At 41.8% G+C, this 18,094-nt stretch overlaps 1 protein-coding gene across 3 annotated transcripts in view; it reads right to left on the bottom strand.

The window, feature by feature from the left end:
* The window catches only part of TNNI3 (troponin I3, cardiac type), a 48,716-nt gene that overhangs the window by 18,214 nt on the left and 12,408 nt on the right, over window positions 1-18,094 (bottom strand). For 2 of the 3 annotated variants that reach the window (XM_040432443.1, XM_040432429.1), the window contains exons 2-4: window positions 14,892-14,913; window positions 13,930-13,942; window positions 288-449 (exon numbers count right to left, since the gene is read on the bottom strand). In XM_040432443.1, coding sequence (XP_040288377.1) covers window positions 288-449; window positions 13,930-13,942; window positions 14,892-14,902 — 186 coding nt within the window. In that variant the 5' untranslated portion in view covers window positions 14,903-14,913. Of the gene's footprint in view, window positions 1-287; window positions 450-13,929; window positions 13,943-14,891; window positions 14,914-16,282; window positions 16,407-18,094 lie in introns of all 3 variants that reach the window. The other variant, XM_040432437.1, reaches the window with a different exon arrangement.

Here is an 18,094-nt window from a genome sequence, read left to right as displayed (position 1 = left end):
ATGCATTGGGAGTCCAGCAGTCGTCATACCATTTCCTAGCCTTAAATGTTAATACCTGTGTGCCTTAAATTGGTTCTGTTTTAAATAATTGAAATAAAAGCTGTGCCCAACCATCACCCAGCAAAAGTAGTCTGGTTGTCCTGTGTGTTTATTCTCAAGGAGGGTGCAAATGTTAGTGTTTGGATAGTTACTCCTGCTTGAAATTTTTCCAATGAGTTTAACCAAACTGACATGCAATAGAAAGCATATATTGATACAGAAACCTAACACCTTTCATCTTTCTTTACCTTGACGTGTGGTTCGGTGGCATAGGAGCGATAGTTTGCAGATGACTTCCGCCGGAGTGGTGGTGGAGCTACAACAGGAGGGGGAGGAGGTGCAGGTTTTGGTGGCTCTGGAGCAGGTTCTTCTTCCTCTTCTTCTTCCTCAATATACTCTTCCTCTTCATACTGTTTGAGAGAGAAGATTGTGTTTGGTTTGGTTGTGAAATTCACCACCAGCAGCAACTACTAGGGGAGACCACTGAATATAGGTTTCTAAAGCTCCCATTGAACTCAATAATGAGTCCATCCTCAGAGATTCTCAACTCCCAACTCCAAATATTATTATTTAGTAGGATATTCCAGTAATTTGAAATTATCCCCTATCCACAGGAGAGATCTGTGGGGTCCAACTGCTGTGACCCACCAATCACGAGAAGTAGAGCACCAGAAATGAATGAAATGGCAGGTTGAGCATGCACACTGCCACTCCATTCATCTCTATGAGACCTGCTGGAAATAGCCAAGCAATATACTGTGCTATCTCTGGCAGTCTCATAGAGATGAATGGAGCGGCAGTGCCTTTCAGATTATTTTGGGAGGGAGTCCTGCAGGGTATAAGGCTCCGTTCTCTTGGGGGCCCAGCTGTAGGACTCCCACCTCTCTAATAGTTATCCCTTATTCTGCCGATAGGGGATAACTTCAAATTACCGAAATACCCCTTTAACTCCATAGAAGTAAAGTAGAAGTCAAGATTTGGAACTCAATAATGGGCTACTGGACTCCATGTAACAGTATGGCCTCTTTCAGTGACGTGTCATATACTTCTTCACACCGTACTAGCAGTGTACAAGTGAAGCAGCTGAATGCGTCATCTCCGAGACTTCTTTTCTATGACTCATATGAGCAGAAACCTCCTTATGGTATTTTACATCTTGCTGAACCAGTCAAATGTCAGCTTGGATCTGATGTAAAATTCAATCTCTTCTTTTCCACCTTTCATTAAATCAGTGTAACCAAAAATAGAAATGCATCTTATTAGGGGAAATCACAAGCCAAAATATCAGTGACGGTACTGCTGAATATTGACAGGCGGTAACTCACAAATGTGCAACCACTGTCAGCTCATTGAGACCTTATTACATTAATGAACAGGAAAAATAGAAAGAGTGTGATGAGAAATGCAGTGTGTTGTGGGACCAGTCATTTCTATCAGGCGTACTCTCTCTCCGAATACATTTAAGATTAAAGGGCTTCTGTCACCCCACTAAAGTGATTTTTTTTTTTTGGGCTAGTTAAATTAGTTATATAGCGATATATGAAAATATAATTGTGTTACTTACATTGATCCAGCAGTTTATTCAAAAAACGAAGTTTTATCATATGCAAATTCGGTCTCTACCAGCAAGTAGGGCGGCTACTTGCTGGTAGCTGCTGCAGAAATCCGCCCCCTCCTCTTGTTGATTGACAGGGCCAGCCGGGATCTCCTCCTCCGGCCAGCCCTGTCGGCTTTTCAAAAATCGCGCGCCTGTGTGGATTCGGCGCAGGCGCTCTGAGATGAGGAGGCTCGTCTCCTCAGAACTCCCTCAGTGCGCCTGCGCCGATGACGTCTTCTATTTCGGTGATGTCATCGGCGCAGGCGCACTGAGGGAGTTCTGAGGAGACGAGCCTCCTCATCTCAGAGCGCCTGCGCCGAATCCACACAGGCGCGCGATTTTTGAAAAGCCGACAGGGCTGGCCGGAGGAGGAGATCCCGGCTGGCCCTGTCAATCAACAAGAGGAGGGGGCGGATTTCTGCAGCAGCTACCAGCAAGTAGCCGCCCTACTTGCTGGTAGAGACCGAATTTGCATATGATAAAACTTCGTTTTTTGAATAAACTGCTGGATCAATGTAAGTAACACAATTATATTTTCATATATCGCTATATAACTAATTTAACTAGCCCCAAAAAAAAAAATCACTTTAGTGGGGTGACAGAAGCCCTTTAAACTTTTTATTTTTATTTTTTTAAAGCCACCTCATCACCAAACCATTTTTTGGGCTGTAGGACAAATTTTTTCAATTTTTTATTCTGGAACTAATACATTTTTTATTTTTCCATGTGGCCTTGTTGCAGGACAAGTTGTAATTTCTATATGTACTATTCTGGGGTTATTTCTAGGTTAATGTTACAGGGCTGAGATTCAGCCCTGTTTTGATGTTTAAATTAGACACATGGTTGAGAGAGTAACATCACTTTGCCATGTGGTTCCATAGTCATTACCCCGCCCCTTCCTGTGCTTATATCACAGATACAATGAATTGGGAGAGGCAGGTGTTAATATACCTAGCCACGGGGCATTCCTCCGCGAGACCAGCTTCCTGTGAGGTCTCAGAGGGAGGAAGTGGGACCACCATACATTCTAAGGCTAAGTATCATTTGTCTATATTGTTAGACTATAGGCCAGTTACATAGTGTATGTATACTTTTTTTTTTTTTTGTGTATGTATACTTATATGATATTGAAAGTATTTGTATAATATTGTAGTTAAGTAAGGTGTCTTTTATGTTATATCTGCAAGAGTTGTGTGTTATTCCTGGTGATACCAAGGCATCATACTGTAGCTGTGGTATAAACTCAGAACAATCCCACGAGCTAGGGGGAAAAGGGGAATAATGACCGTTGTCATCTGATAATTGGTAATATTCCACCCTTTTCATACCAGTAACCCCAGATATTGCGGTTGATAACAATGATTGATATTAATAAGCAATATCTATCCTTTTTCAGTTAATATCAGATTTTTTATGGATTTGATTTTGTGGGGGTCATGCAAGAAATAAACATTCTGCAATTTTTTTTAATAGTAAGTGTATAATACATAGAAATGTGCACAAACATCTCTTAGGGCATCCTGCTAGTATTACCTAACAGCCCTGTATAGGAGATAGCCCTGGAGACCTTTGTCTAGTCCCAGAGTGATTTCCATAGTGGAGCCAGTGATCATGAGTTCCCCCTTTGCACAGTGTTATGATCAGGTTTGAATATGGCACTAAGCTGTTTAATGCCGTGATAATGTACAGTCGTGGCCAAAAGTTTTGAGAATTACATAAATATTGGAAATTGGAAAAGTTGCTGCTTAAGTTTTTATAATAGCAATTTGCATATACTCCAGAATGTTATGAAGAGTGATCAGATGAATTGCATAGTCCTTCTTTGCCATGAAAATTAACTTAATCCCAAAAAAACCTTTCCACTGCATTTCATTGCTGTCATTAAAGGACCTGCTGAGATCATTTCAGTAATCGTCTTGTTAACTCAGGTGAGAATGTTGACGAGCACAAGGCTGGAGATCATTATGTCAGGCTGATTGGGTTAAAATTATGCACTTATTTTGTGTTTTTGACCCACACCTGGTTTTGGCTAATAAGCACTGACCGAACACTAACAGTGTGAATACATCCTTACTATTGGTGTTTTTCCTGATCCCGATAGTTGCAGTGGGAGTGCTGCTTACATCAGTCCTGTTGAATTTAAATGGACTGGGATTGCACATGTTTGACCTTTACATAAGCCATACGCCTCCACACTCTAATCATGCAATGTGGAGGATACTATTTGTAGAGACTGGTACCAAGCTTGGCCTCCCTATTCTGTGGATAGGAGATAAGTGAGTTGTGGGAAGAAGGTGCAAGAACTGATTAATTGTGGAGAACTATAGGTTCATTTACTTATAATTCAGATATCTTGAGTTGTGTTTTAATGTGATCATATACACTGCCTGGCCAAAAAAGAGGGTCACACACTCTAATATTTCGTTGGACAGTCTTTAGCTTTGATTACGGCACACATTCGTTGTGGCATCGTTTCCACAAGCTTCTTCAATGTCACAACATTTATTTCTGTCCAGCGTTGCATTAATTTAATCCCCAAGATCTTGTATTGGGAGATTTGGACCACTGCGCAAAGTCCTCACCAGCACAGCCCAAAGATTCTCAATGCGTTTCAGGTCTGGACTCTGTGGTGGCCAATCTATGTGTGAAAATGATGTCCCTTTCTTCCTGAACCACTCTTTCACAATTTGAGCCTGACGAATCCTGGCATTGTCATCTTGGCATATGCCAGTGCCATCAGGGAAGAAAAAAATCCTTTGATGGAATGGTCATTAGTTAGCTGACTTCATTCTTTAGGCACATAACGTTGCTAAACCTAGATGTGACCAACTGGGAGGCTCTTAACTATTTGCTTATTTATGGTTCAATAAGATTTTATTATCTTTTATAATCATAAAGGAAACATCACAAATTGCAGTATAGAAACCACACATACTATTACAGTACGTCATGCAATCGCAAACAGCAGTATAGTGTCAGATAGTGCATAGCTACATCAAGGACATGGTATAAGCATGTAACTTTACTGCAAACAACCAACTGTCATAGTCAGAGGAATCAAAACCCAAGAGGGCTTAATAAGGCCTCAAACATGCTATATAGGCCAATAATTCTAGACAAACAGTGACAGAAAAGGGGGGAGACAAGACGACACACACGAGGAGGGGGGAGGGGAGAAAATCATAGGACATAGCAAGTGAGTAGCTAGGCACTCTTATGGAGGGGAATCAGGGAGAACCCCAGAAGCCACCCAAACCGAGAACGAGGAAGAGGCTCTAAACCTGGACCATGGCTCCCAACCCTTAAGAAACGCCGGAATCTTGTTATGGTCAGAGGCACACATCTCCTCTCTGTGAATCAACACATTCAGTGCAGAGGCCCAGGTAATCCTTCTCAAACTCTCGGTCGACTTCCAATTGCGCGGTATAATTTGTCTCATGGCCAACATAAAAAGCCGTAATGAACCCTTTTTAATATGCGAGATCCGTCCCGGGAAAATAGATAGAAGAGCGATGGAAGGGGAGGATGCTATGGTGGCCCGGAATAGAAAATTATAAAGCTTGAAGACATCTACCCACAGCGGGTTAAGCTTCGGGCATTCCCACCATATATAAGTCATGGTCCCCCTAGCACCCAGGCACCGCCAACATAGCTCAGAAACCGAGGGATAGAAACGATGCAATTTCTCCGGTGTCCGATACCATCTGGTAAGTATTTTATAATTGAGTTCTTGCAAATTATAGCAAAAACACTTTATCTAGCTCACCTTCCTGGTCAATGAATATTCCCGACTCCAGAAACCCTGGGGGTGTGTCCCCGTTGCAGACTGCAAGTAACTTGAAAAGGAATGGTCTCGGATTCAAATAGAGATCCTCTTTAAAAACTTCTTCTTTATTGATACATAGAATAGACAGCAGACACAGCCACTTGGTACACAGAATCAAAGCGTTGACGCGTTTCGGGTACTGGACCCTTAGTCGTAACAATGTTCTTGCAAATTACACGATATAGAAATCTTATGAGAAAGAAGCATGGAACGCCTCCATTGATCCCCAGTAAAGGTCTCACCCAATTCCGTCTCCCAATCCAACATAAACTTGAGTTTGGGGTAGGAATCTCCAGATTGGCTGTCTCCAGTCACCTCAGTGTTCAGCATGGCATAAAGTAGAGAAATAGCATGGCCAGGGGCCGCCTGAGCAACACATAACTTTTCAAACTCCATTAGAGATGTGCGGGACTGCAAACCAGGCATCAGAGAACTAACGAACCCCCTGAGCTGAAAATAGAGGAGCCATCTTCCGGGAGATGGCGGGGGTATGAGTGATAGGTCCTCTAGAGGGCGTATTCCAGTTGAAGAACAGATGTCTCTCAGTCTGACAGTAGATGTGTGATTGACTCGAAAGGCGGGCACCTGTTTAAGTCCCACAGGTAAATCTGGATGATCAGTGAGCATTGAGAGGGGTGCTGGGATCTTGGCTAAATTTAATTTAGGTGCAAACTTAATCCATGAGACGGCTAAAGTAGGGAGGAGCATATCAGATTGGGCATGCGGGAGATTACATAAAGAATTAGGGGGCAGCCAAAATATGCCTGTTGCAAGGTGGGGATTCGTTACATGTTCAATTTCTACCCACATCTTAGTATCCTTGTTATGAAAAAGATCCAAGACGCAGTTCGTAACTGCAGCCCTATAGTATGTCAAAAAGTTAGGTAAACCTGTCCCTCCCTCTAGTTTAGGGCGAGTCAAAAGACTATGGCCAAGCCATGCCTAAAACTGATTCCACACGAATTGAGAAGTCAAGCGCCGGAGGCGAGTAAAGTAGATCAGGGGGATCTTACACTATTTGCTTATTTAAATCCAGATGGTGACCTTTTCTTGGCCAGGCAGTATATATTTATACAGTACAGACCAAAAGTTTGGACACACCTTCTCATTCAAAGAGTTTTCTTTATTTTCATGACTATGAAGGCATCAAAACCATCTCGATTGGGTTCAGGTCCGGTGACTGTGGAGGCCAGGTCATCTGGCGCAGCACCCCATCACTCTCCTTCATGGTCAAATAGCCCTTACTTTCAAATTTTTCCCAATTTTTCGGCTGACTGACTGACCTTCATTTCTTAAAGTAATGATGGCCACTCGTTTTTCTTTACTTAGCTGCTTTTTTCTTGCCATAATACAAATTCTAACAGTCTATTCAGTAGGACTATCAGCTGTGTATCCACCTGACTTCTCCTCAACGCAACTGATGGTCCCAACCCAATTTATAAGGCAAGAAATCCCACTTATTAAACCTGACAGGGCACACCTGTGAAGTGAAAACCATTTTAGGGGACTACCTCTTGAAGCTCGTCAAGAGAATGCCAAGAGTGTGCAAAGCAGTAATCAAAGCAAAAGGTGGCTACTTTGAAGAACCTAGAATATGACATATTTTCAGTTGTTTCACACTTGTTTGTTATGTATATAATTCAACATGTGTTAATTCATAGTTTTGATGCCTTCAGTGTGAATCTACAATTTTCATAGTCAGGAAAATAAAGAAAACTCTTTGAATGAGAAGGTGTGTCCAAACTTTTGGTCTGTACTGTATATATATATATATATATATATATATATATATATATAGTGATCCCTTAAGATATAATGGTTTCAGGATACAATATTTTCAACATACAATGTTCTTTTCGTAAGTTAAACCCAGAACTCAACATACAATGCCTCAGACTGAGATCCAATCAATCAAGGCCACTTCTCTTGTAAAATAGCTCTATTATTTGCCAGTTAGCAGCCATTCCTGACTGTTATATGTAAGGACTTGTTGTATCTGTCTTAGTAATCTGCTTATTTTTCTTAAATCTTTAATTTCTCTTATCTTGGATGACATTTTGGGTATTTGGAACTGATTTCTCAACTTACTATAGTTTCAACATACAATGGTTTTCCTGGAACCAATTAAAATTTTAACTTGAGGGATCACTGTATAATATATATATATATATATATATATATATATATATATATATATATATACAGGGTGGGCCATTTATATGGATACACCTTAATAAAATGGGAATGGTTGGTGATATTAACTTCCTGTTTGTGGCACATTAGTATATGTGAGGGGGGAAACTTTTCAAGATGGGTGGTGACCATGGCGGCCATTTTGAAGTTGGCCATTTTGAATCCAACTTTTGTTTTTTCAATAAGAAGAGGGTCATGTGACACATCAAACTTATTGGGAATTTCACAAGAAAAACAATGGTGTGCTTGGTTCGTAACTTTATTCTTTCATGAGTTATTTACAAGTTTCTGACCACTTAAAAAATGTGTTCAATGTGCTGCCCATTGTGTTGGATTGTCAATGCAACCCTCTTCTCCCACTCTTCACACACTGATAGCAACACCGCAGGAGAAATGCTAGCACAGGCTTCCAGTATCCGTAGTTTCAGGTGCTGCACATCTCATATCTTCACAGCATAGACAATTGCCTTCAGATGATACGAGATGTGCAGCACCTGAAACTACGGATACTGGAAGTCTGTGCTAGTATTTCTCCTGCAGTGTAGCTATCAGTGTGTGAAGAGTGGGAGAAAAGGGTTGCATTGACAATCCAACACAATGGGCAGCACATTGAACACATTTTGTAAGTGGTCAGAAACTTGTAAATAACTCATGAAAGAATAAAGTTACGTTAAAACTAAGCACACCATTGTTTTTCTTGTGAAATTCCCAATAAGTTTGATGTGTCAAATGACCCTCTTCCTATTGTAAAAACAAAAGTTGGATTCAAAATGGCCGACTTCAAAATGGCCACCATGGTCACCACCCATCTTGAAAAGTTTCCCCCCTCACATATACTAATGTGCCACAAACAGGAAGTTAATATCACCAACCATTCCCATTTTATTAAGGTGTATCCATATAAATGGCCCACCCTGTATATACACACACAGTATGTATATATATATATATATACACTGCTCAAAAAAATAAAGGGAACACTTAAACAACACAATGTAACTCCAAGTCAATCACAATTCTGTGAAATCAAACTGTCCACTTAGGAAGCAACACTTTCACATGCTGTTGTGCAAATGGGATAGACAACAGGTGGAAATTATAGGCAATTAGCAAGACACCCCCAATAAAGGAGTGGTTCTGCAGGTGGTGATCACAGACCACTTCTCAGTTCCTATGCTTCCTGGCTGATGTTTTGGTCACTTTTGAATGCTGCCGGTGCTTTCACTCTAGTGGTAGCATGAGACGGAGTCTACAACCCACACAAGTGGCTCAGGTAGTGCAGCTTATCCAGGATGGCACATCAATGCGAGCTGTGGCAAGAAGGTTTGCTGTGTCTGTCAGCGTAGTGTCCAGAGCATGGAGGTGCTACCAGGAGACAGGCCAGTACATCGGGAGACGTGGAGGAGGCCGTAGGAGGGCAACAACTCAGCAGCAGGACTGCTACCTTCGCCTTTGTGCAAGGAGGAACAGGAGGAGCACTGCCAGAGCCCTGCAAAATGACCTCCAGCAGGCCACAAATGTGCATGTGTCTGCTCAAACGGTCAGAAACGGACTCCATGAGGGTGATATGAGGGCCCGACGTCCACAGGTGGGGGTTGTGCTTACAGCCCAACACCGTGCAGGACGTTTGGCATTTGCCAGAGAACACCAAGATTGGCAAATTCGCCACTGGCGCCCTGTGCTCTTCACAGATGAAAGCAGGTTCACACTGAGCACATGTGACAGACGTGACAGAGTCTTGAGACGCCGTGGAGAACGTTCTGCTGCCTGCAACATCCTCCAGCATGACCGGTTTGGCATTGGGTCAGTAATGGTGTGGGGTGGCATTTCTTTGGAGGGCCGCACAGCCCTCCATGTGCTCGCCAGAGGTAGCCTGACTGCCATTAGGTACCGAGATGAGATCCTCAGACCCCTTGTGAGACCATATGCTGGTGCTGTTGGCCCTGAGTTCCTCCTAATGCAAGACAATGCTAGACCTCATGTGGCTGGAGTGTGTCAGCAGTTCCTGCAAGACGAAGGCATTGATGCTATGGACTGGCCCGCCCGTTCCCCAGACCTGAATCCAATTGAGCACATCTGGGACATTATGTCTCGCTCTATCCACCAACGTCACCTTGCACCACAGACTGTCCAGGAGTTGGCAGATGCTTTAGTCCAGGTCTGGGAGGAGATCCCTCAGGAGACCGTCCGCCACCTCATCAGGAGCATGCACAGGCGTTGTAGGGAGGTCATACAGGCACGTGGAGGCCACACACACAACTGAGCCTCATTTTGACTTGTTTTAAGGACATTACATCAAAGTTGGATCAGCCTGTAGTGTGTTTTTCCACTTTAATTTTGAGGGTGAGTCCAAATCCAGACCTCCACAGGTTGAAAATTTGATTTCCATTTTTTTTTTTGTGTGTGATTTTGTTGTCAGCACATTCAACTATGTAAAGAACAAAGTATTTCAGAAGAATATTTAATTAATTCAGATCTAGGATGTGTTATTTTTGTGTTCCCTTTATTTTTTTGAGCAGTGTATATATATATTATTATAATAAAGCAATCCGTCTCCTAAATGCTCAGAGACTATTGCCGCTTCCTAGGATAGAAACTACCACAGACTGAAAGTTACTGCTGCATTCGTGACCCTATGATGATCTCTTGTCTGCAGTGGTGTCTGAATCAGTTTGTATATATATTCATAAGCACTTTCTACTTTGCTCTTGCTATATATATATATATATATATATATATATATATATATATACTGTGAACAGTAATGCTTTTTAGTGCAATGTGTTTCTTTTTTTCTATTGTAATACTTTAATTTAAATGTCAGTTCTTGTTCCTCTGTCCATGACATCTAGGATTGCTCCAAACAACATTTCATTGTATTGTACATTGTATTCATTGTATTGTACAGTGACAATAAAGGCATCTTATCCTATCTTTTATATATATATATATATATATATATATATATATATATATATATAAATATAATAGATGCTCAATCTCCTGTGTTAGGTATTAGGCCTCTTTCACATGACCGTTTTGTTTTCCAGTTTACGGGCTGTTTTTTGCGTTCCGTATACGGAACCATTTATTTCACGGGTTCCGCAAAAAAAAATGGAATGTACTCCGTATGCATTCCGTTTCCGTTTTTTCATTTTGTTGAAAGATAGAACATGTCCTATTATTGCCCGCAAATCACGTTCCGTGGCTCCATTCAAGTCAATGGGTCCGCAAAAAAAACAGAACACATACGGAAATGCATCCGTATGTCTTCCCTATCCGTTCCATTTTTGTGGAACCATCTATTGAAAATTTTATGCCCAGCCCAATTTTTTCTATGTAATTACTGTATACTGTATATGCCATACGGAAAAACGGAACAGAAACGGAAACACAACGGAAACAAAAAAACGGAACAAAGGGTCCGTGAAAAACGGACTGCAAAACACTGAAAAAGCCATACGGTCGTGTGCAGAAGGCCTTACTGTTAGACTTCAAGCTGGACAGGTATCTGTTTTTGTGCAAGGGAAATGTCTGCCTGCCCAGGAATATTCTAAAAAGGGGGTTTCATAAGAGCAAGAGAAAGGGTATTTGACAGTACAGGCCAGCATAACACTGTGATATTTGCAGACTGTCTACAGTATAGCCTGTGGGCATCAAAGTTGACCTACACAGGATTCACTTATTGGGAATCTTATTGGAGTTGAAGGAATGAGACACAAACTACCTACAGCTTCAACGAGAATCTGAACAGGTGGTATATGTGCCCACCTTGACCCCATTCTATTTTTATGGGCTTTAGAGGTCATGTTGGAGATGCAGCACACAGATGGGCACCATGATTCTTACATGGCTGGGTTAATCACAGATTAAACTATTTGGGATACAGTTATTCCCATTTATTAAGTCTATATCAGGTTATGGTTTCTAATACATCCAAGATAACACTATTTTGGTGCACACTCTTAGGAAGTAGAATATGACAGGCCAGCCTCAGGAATCAGGAAGGTTTTTTTCTGTGGACAATCTCTTTAGGTAGATCTTAACATTGGTGAGGATGATAATGATTTATTTTAATTTTATGTTTCTGTTGTCTCTTCCTGGATGTGTGACATCGGTTGTCCATGCCCACCAGCATCTCCTTTTTCCGACAGTTTCCGAAGTACCTGCCCTTCCAGCTGTGTTCGATTTCACTCCGCCCCATTCCTTCCTGGTGCTCTCTCCCTTAGGGGGATGTGACCTCACTCCCCCTGCTTGTTAAAGAGCCAAAGCACACACGGCTAATCTGTCCCCATCTAATGGCAGTGTTCCTTGGGGTATATAGGGCACTTTTCCGTATGGAAACCTATACATTTTTAGCTTGTCTAGTCATGCAAAGGTGTGTTTATCATTTATTCTGACCTCCTGTGCCTGATCTCTGCCTGTTTCCCAGATTGATTCTCTGCTACTTGTCCTAACCCCTGCCTGATCTCTGTATCAACCCTGTGTTGCCTGTCCTGACCTATGGTCTGATTACTGTACTGCACAGTTCTCTGCCTATTCTGACTTCAGCTTGTCCCCTTACACAGTCTCGCCTGTCCCCTTCCAGATGTCCACCTTGACAATACCCTGAAGAGTAGCAATCAGTTCAGTAGGCCCAGACCTGTTACATTACAGGATGATTTCAGGACCTAAACTTGGTAATGTACGTGTATGAACTCATCTTGGATGTTTAAGCAGAATATGTTGTTTAATTCATCGGTCCAAACATTGTAAGATAATTATCAGGCTACATAGAGAGGCGCCCCGGGATCTCACTGCACTTACTATTATCCCTGGGCGCCGCTCCGTTCACCCGCTGTGTCCTCCGGTATCTTCACTGAATTGGTTCTACTAGGCGGAGTCTGCCCTGTTTCACCCTGGGCGTTCCTTCTCCCAGGCTGTGAGCTGTGCGCTGCAATTGGACAGCGCTACAGCCTGGGAGAAGGAACGCCCAGGGTAAAACAGGGCAGACTCCGCCTAGTAGAACCAATTCAGTGAAGATACGGGAGGACACAGCGGCCGAACGGAGTGGTGCTGTCATGCCCCACTCTGACGATGTGCGGAGGTCAGCCAGGATTGCAGCACAAGTCTAGTATTTGTTTTGATGCTGTGCTGGATCCGCCTCGCATCAGGTGCACTGGGTGGAGTCATTAGTTTAAATGGTCTCCAGCTAAGTGCTCTGAGCGGATTATACTGTTCATTATGGTCTGGGAAGATTGGAGGGAAGGTTGGCTGTTTGTTCCTGCTCTCAGCAGATAAGTGTCTTTTCTTGTTTGGTTGTTTATGTCATCTATCCCATCCAGGTTCTGTGCGAGCAGGCTGCTCCTTTCTCCCCACTTCACCATCTCAGGGAGTTCAGGGTTCTGTTAGTATAGGCTGGAGGACACAGCAAATCTACCTTCAAGGTTTGTCTGTGGGCTGAGCATTGCAGGGAAAGAGGTCAGGGATAAACTAGGAGGTGACCCTTCCCCTGTCTCTCGTCCAGAGCCCGGTTGGTGTGTTATCTGTTAAACTGTGCACGTCCGCCGTGACAGGTGCCCATGGATAATAGTAAGTGCAGTGAGATCCCGGGGCACCGCTCTATGTAGCCTGATAATTATCTTACAATGTTTGGACCGATGAAAGGTTCTCTTTAAAGAACACATAAAATAATTGCATGGTCTGTTGCAGACTACCCCTGTAACCCTTCCCATTCCATCCTCATATCATGCCCCCCCTTTCATTTTGGCGTTCTTCCATTTCTCCCCTACTGGCTGCTCAATATATGCCAGAAATCATTTATTTTCAAGGCTCTTTGGTTGTAGAGGGGTTTGGATGACTTGTATGTCTTTCTTTCTGGTACTATGCTGTCTATCTGTTTGCAGTTGGGAAGAGTTTAGCCCCAAATCAAATAGCATCACAGTGGTTCCACCTTCTGTTTGTTTTCCTAAATGTGACACTTGTGTTCTGTGTTTGGGACACTGAGAAGTGCTGGGTGTGCCAAAACTAAATTAACCATGTAACCACTCCTATGGTAGTGGGTCCAACTCAGACCAGCTGTTTCTTTGTGGTTAGTGTGTATGCGGGAAGGGAAATTGGTTGCATTTTGAGTGTACACAGTTGAGTACATGTTCTTTATAATATAGATTTCTCAAAGAGTGGGTTAATTGCTTATTCTTGCTATTATAGAGGAATACTTGGAGAGCTTCAAAACAGACAAATCAGTGACTCTAAGTCATACTGAAGACCAAAGAGAACCACAGAGAATACTTACAGTCACCTCTTCCCTGCAAGAAAAAAGAGAAAACATAAAAATTCAGAGATGCTTAAAGAAGAAGATATCTTAACTATTCCTTAGCCTATCAAAAGAAGAACTCTGGTAGCTATTACATAGGATGTAATCATTGTATAGGATAATTAATTAAAGGGGTTTTTCGAACCAAGGACATAAATGACATTACGTGATGTGGTCCATAACTGCTCAGTGCTAACATTTAAGGGTTTCTATAACCTCCATTAATTTCAATAGAGGAGAAATGTTCATGAGCAGCCACTTATGAAAATGAGGACCAGGTCCCCTTAAGTCTTCATGTGATTGTCTCTTATTAATGTGACTTTTATGACATAAACATTTTATTATTGATACAAAAGTGAAATTACTCCAGCTTTTATGATGCAGAGAATAGTTCATTTCCATCACATACAGATACCGTCTAATATAACGGCACAACATGTCTGCTATAGGACATGTGGTTCTCCGGCTTGTTGTTATCTGCAGCCACCACTAGGGGAACTTGCTACATGCACTGTTATACACATCCCATGGAGTTCACCACTAGCTGTATAAATCCATATGTAGTTAGCGCCTCCTAGTGGTGGCTGAAGTCAGATTATTATCATTTATCAAGTCAGAAACACAGAGCCCCCTTATACAGAAATATTATGTATGCACAATATTGTTTTTACCTTAAAATGGATTAGGGAGCATTAACTTTAATTAAGGTGTAGTACATTTGGTTACACTAAGCCCCCTCAGTGGGACCTATTCTTAATTTTGCTATGGGGGTATATGATTTCCATATATGTGCCTGCCCATAGAGTGTGACTATTATCCTTATTGTTTTAATTTTTTCTCATTGAAATTTTAATAAATTTGTTAAAAAAAAGCTAAGTAAACCACATAAAGTGGTGATCAGAAAATAGATAAAATATTAAGTTGGAATATAAAATACTTACTCATCAGACATCTTGGCTTGATCTAAAAAAATAAATTAAAAAAAGAGAAAAATGAAAAAGATATGACATACTGGTATATTGAAAGTTAACATAATGCTTCTTTGTAAGTTCCTCTTGCTTGAGAGATCTCCTAACAGTATACTAAAAATACTTGGGTTCACTAAAATTAAATTACACCAGGGATCCTGTTCTTTCAGATATAACTTTTTTTATTCATTTATTTTTAAGATTGTTTTGTAAGAAGGCTGCATTGCTAATTTCTCATTTTTAAGGAGTATTCTCAACTCAGTCATTGATGACTTATTACTAGAACATTCCACGAATGTCAGATAAGTGCTGGTCCCACCTCTGGGGCCTGCTCCTATCTCCAGAACGGACCCCCCGAAGTGAAGGAGACTGCATTGTGCAAGTACCGCCACCCTCCTTTTAATGCTATGGGAGTTCCGAAAATAGTTGAGCCAGCGCTCAGCGCTCAGTTATTTCTGGCTGTCCCATAGCAGTAAATAGAGAGGTGGTGATGCATGTGTGATGCGCTCTTCCATTCACTTCTGTGTGAAAATAGCCGAGAGCGCCTGCTTGGTTATTTTTGGAACTTCTGTAAAAGTGAATGGAGAGCACGCCGTGCATGCGCAGTGTGCTCTCTTTCACTTCGAGGGCCCCATTCTGGAGGTTTGTGTCCCAGAGTTGCATCATATGGGTATCCTTTAACTGCTCAAATAAATGAAGTACACTATTCTACTCTGTCTCACCTCAGGTGGGGCGTACACGGACACCAGTTTTGTGTCAAAAACAATAAAATAATACATTTTGAGCCTTTTCTGACTACTTTTAAATTCGCTGATTTCTTTCAATACTTCTCTAAACCATCAAAAATAATATTGTAATCACATATACCATCATTACATTCACACATAGAAAGCTTTATTCGATTCCAACAATGTACATCAGCTTTGATTTCATTTATGTTGAAAGTCAATTATTATGCAGTTTTATCCTTTTTTTTTCTTCTTAGTGTTGTCAGTTTTGGTGATATCTCCTCCTCTATGTGTCACTTACACAGCAGCAGATATGGCTGGTGGCATGAATGTGCTGCTCATAGACGTGTCAAGATAAGTCTTCCACACAGTGAATGACTCTGTTTGTGATACAATGAGGTCCCATCAGCTGCTCTCCAAGTATCAAGCATTACTTCTTGGTCATCCATTCTACACTCCATATTTGGTGTGGATATCTGCGTTAAAGCAGTTAAGAGATAAGAGACATTAACTTTCTGCTGTGGTTCCATCTGCTAAATTTACTTGCATAGCTCACTTGCTGACTTGTACAGCCCATGGGGCACTGATGCCCTTGACATGGCAGAAAAGACGGAGACCAAAACCCATATTACATACCAGTGCTCATGACTTTTATACAGAGGTGACCTTCTATTAAATGCAGTCAGTCTATCTGTTGAGTTTTTCACAATTTGACATTTTCTCTTTTTTCTACATCTAAGCCATCTTGACCAGGCAATTTCTGTAAAAGATGACCATGCCAAGATGGGATCATACAGAAATTCAAGGCTCTTGACATAATTAACTATGACTTTACCCACCTCAGTTCTGTAATACTGAGAATGGGCTACAGTGAAATATGTGTCTTCTATGAACCCCTCATCCAATGAGGGTGCTCAGCATATTGTTGAGTTATATCAGGGCTATAACAGCAGACTAGCTATAATTAAGAAAGGATGGGGTGGGGGAGGGGGGGGGGTACAGTTGCAAAAATGCACTCCTGAGCACCATGTCCTTTGAGTTCTTATCAGACTTTTTCTAGAGATATCTTGTCATCTCATACATTATTATGGGCCATCCTGGTGTCTCCTGAGAAACACTGAGATAACAGCTACAGAGACTGGAAGTTGCACCAGTAGTTAGTCCCATACAATCATACATTTTAGCAAATATTCTTTAAATAAGGTGTCTGGTAAGGATGAGCGAACCAGTTCGGACTGAAAAAGTTCAGTCCAAAGTTTGCCATTTTTCAGACGGCAAAGGAACCCGAATCTTTACGGGTTAATTTCGGGCTAATCCACTAAAACGGCACGTAGCGCCATTTTAGTGCACAGGTTGGCAGTAAAAAAAGCACTAGGGAGGAAGAACAAGGGGTCTTGCCCTGATTGGCTCCTAAGCTGACAGACAGCCTAGATGAGACAATCAGTGCTGCAGCAGGCAGGGAGGTGCCCTAGCAGAACGTCACTCTGTGCTTGGTTGTGAATGAGGGTGGTTGGGTGTTACAATGTCTGCCAGGAAAACGATCTTAGGGAGTCAGGGAAAGTGAAAAATCAATCAGGGACAGTCAGAAATCAATCAGTCAAGCTTATTGCCATGAATAGTGAAGGGAAAAGCTAGGATTTAAAAGAAGAATTGTGTGAGTTGTGTAGGGTTGGGTGATTATGACTATAATGAAAATCTGAAAAAAATGTTTGTTTGCTTTTACTTTTTTCAACCACTTGATAGTCCCATAATCTTTTGATTGCTTCTAAAATACAATACACTATCCCTATAGTGCAATACATTTTAATGTCAGTGCTATACTGACATTGACCAGCAGGCTGTGCCAGAGAGGCGCAGCCTGCTGGAGAACACTCAAGGCAGGCTTGGGGCCTGCACCAAGTCCCAGCCTGCCTATGCACACACATTGGCATCCCGAAATTACACTCCTGCCAGTCTGGGCTGTTAGAGCAGGAGTGCAGCTCTTGTGTCTCCTGTGACTGTACATGATTACTGAAGCAATCCCCACGGTGTGGCAGCAATCTACCTGTGTGTGTTAAGTTGAAATGAAGCGTCAAGCCTCAGTTGTCCATTTTACGTATTTTCAGTTTTCACGCGGTCGCAATTTAATTATTTTTTGGGAGGTGCTCTCAATTGACTTAAACAGCATATATATGTGATTACTGCAGAAATACCCACAGCGTGGCTGCAATGTACCTGTGTGTGTTAAGTTGAAATTGAGCATCATGCCTCAATTGTCTTTTCCATATTTTCAGTCTCCACACAGTTGGAATTTTATTTTTTTTGGGGTATGTTAAATGTAATTAAACCAGCATATATAGGTGATTACTACAAGAGACAAGGTATAAAAGCAATTTACCTGTGTATATTAAGGAGAAATTCAGCATCAAGCCTCAGTCGTCCATTTACTTATTTTCTGTTTCCACGCGG

Source organism: Bufo bufo, chromosome 1 (assembly GCF_905171765.1).
Source record: "Bufo bufo chromosome 1, aBufBuf1.1, whole genome shotgun sequence".
NCBI classification, from domain to species: Eukaryota; Metazoa; Chordata; class Amphibia; order Anura; family Bufonidae; genus Bufo; species Bufo bufo.
Note: the sequence above shows the minus strand (reverse complement) of the source record. Positions and strands in the feature narration are given on the sequence as shown.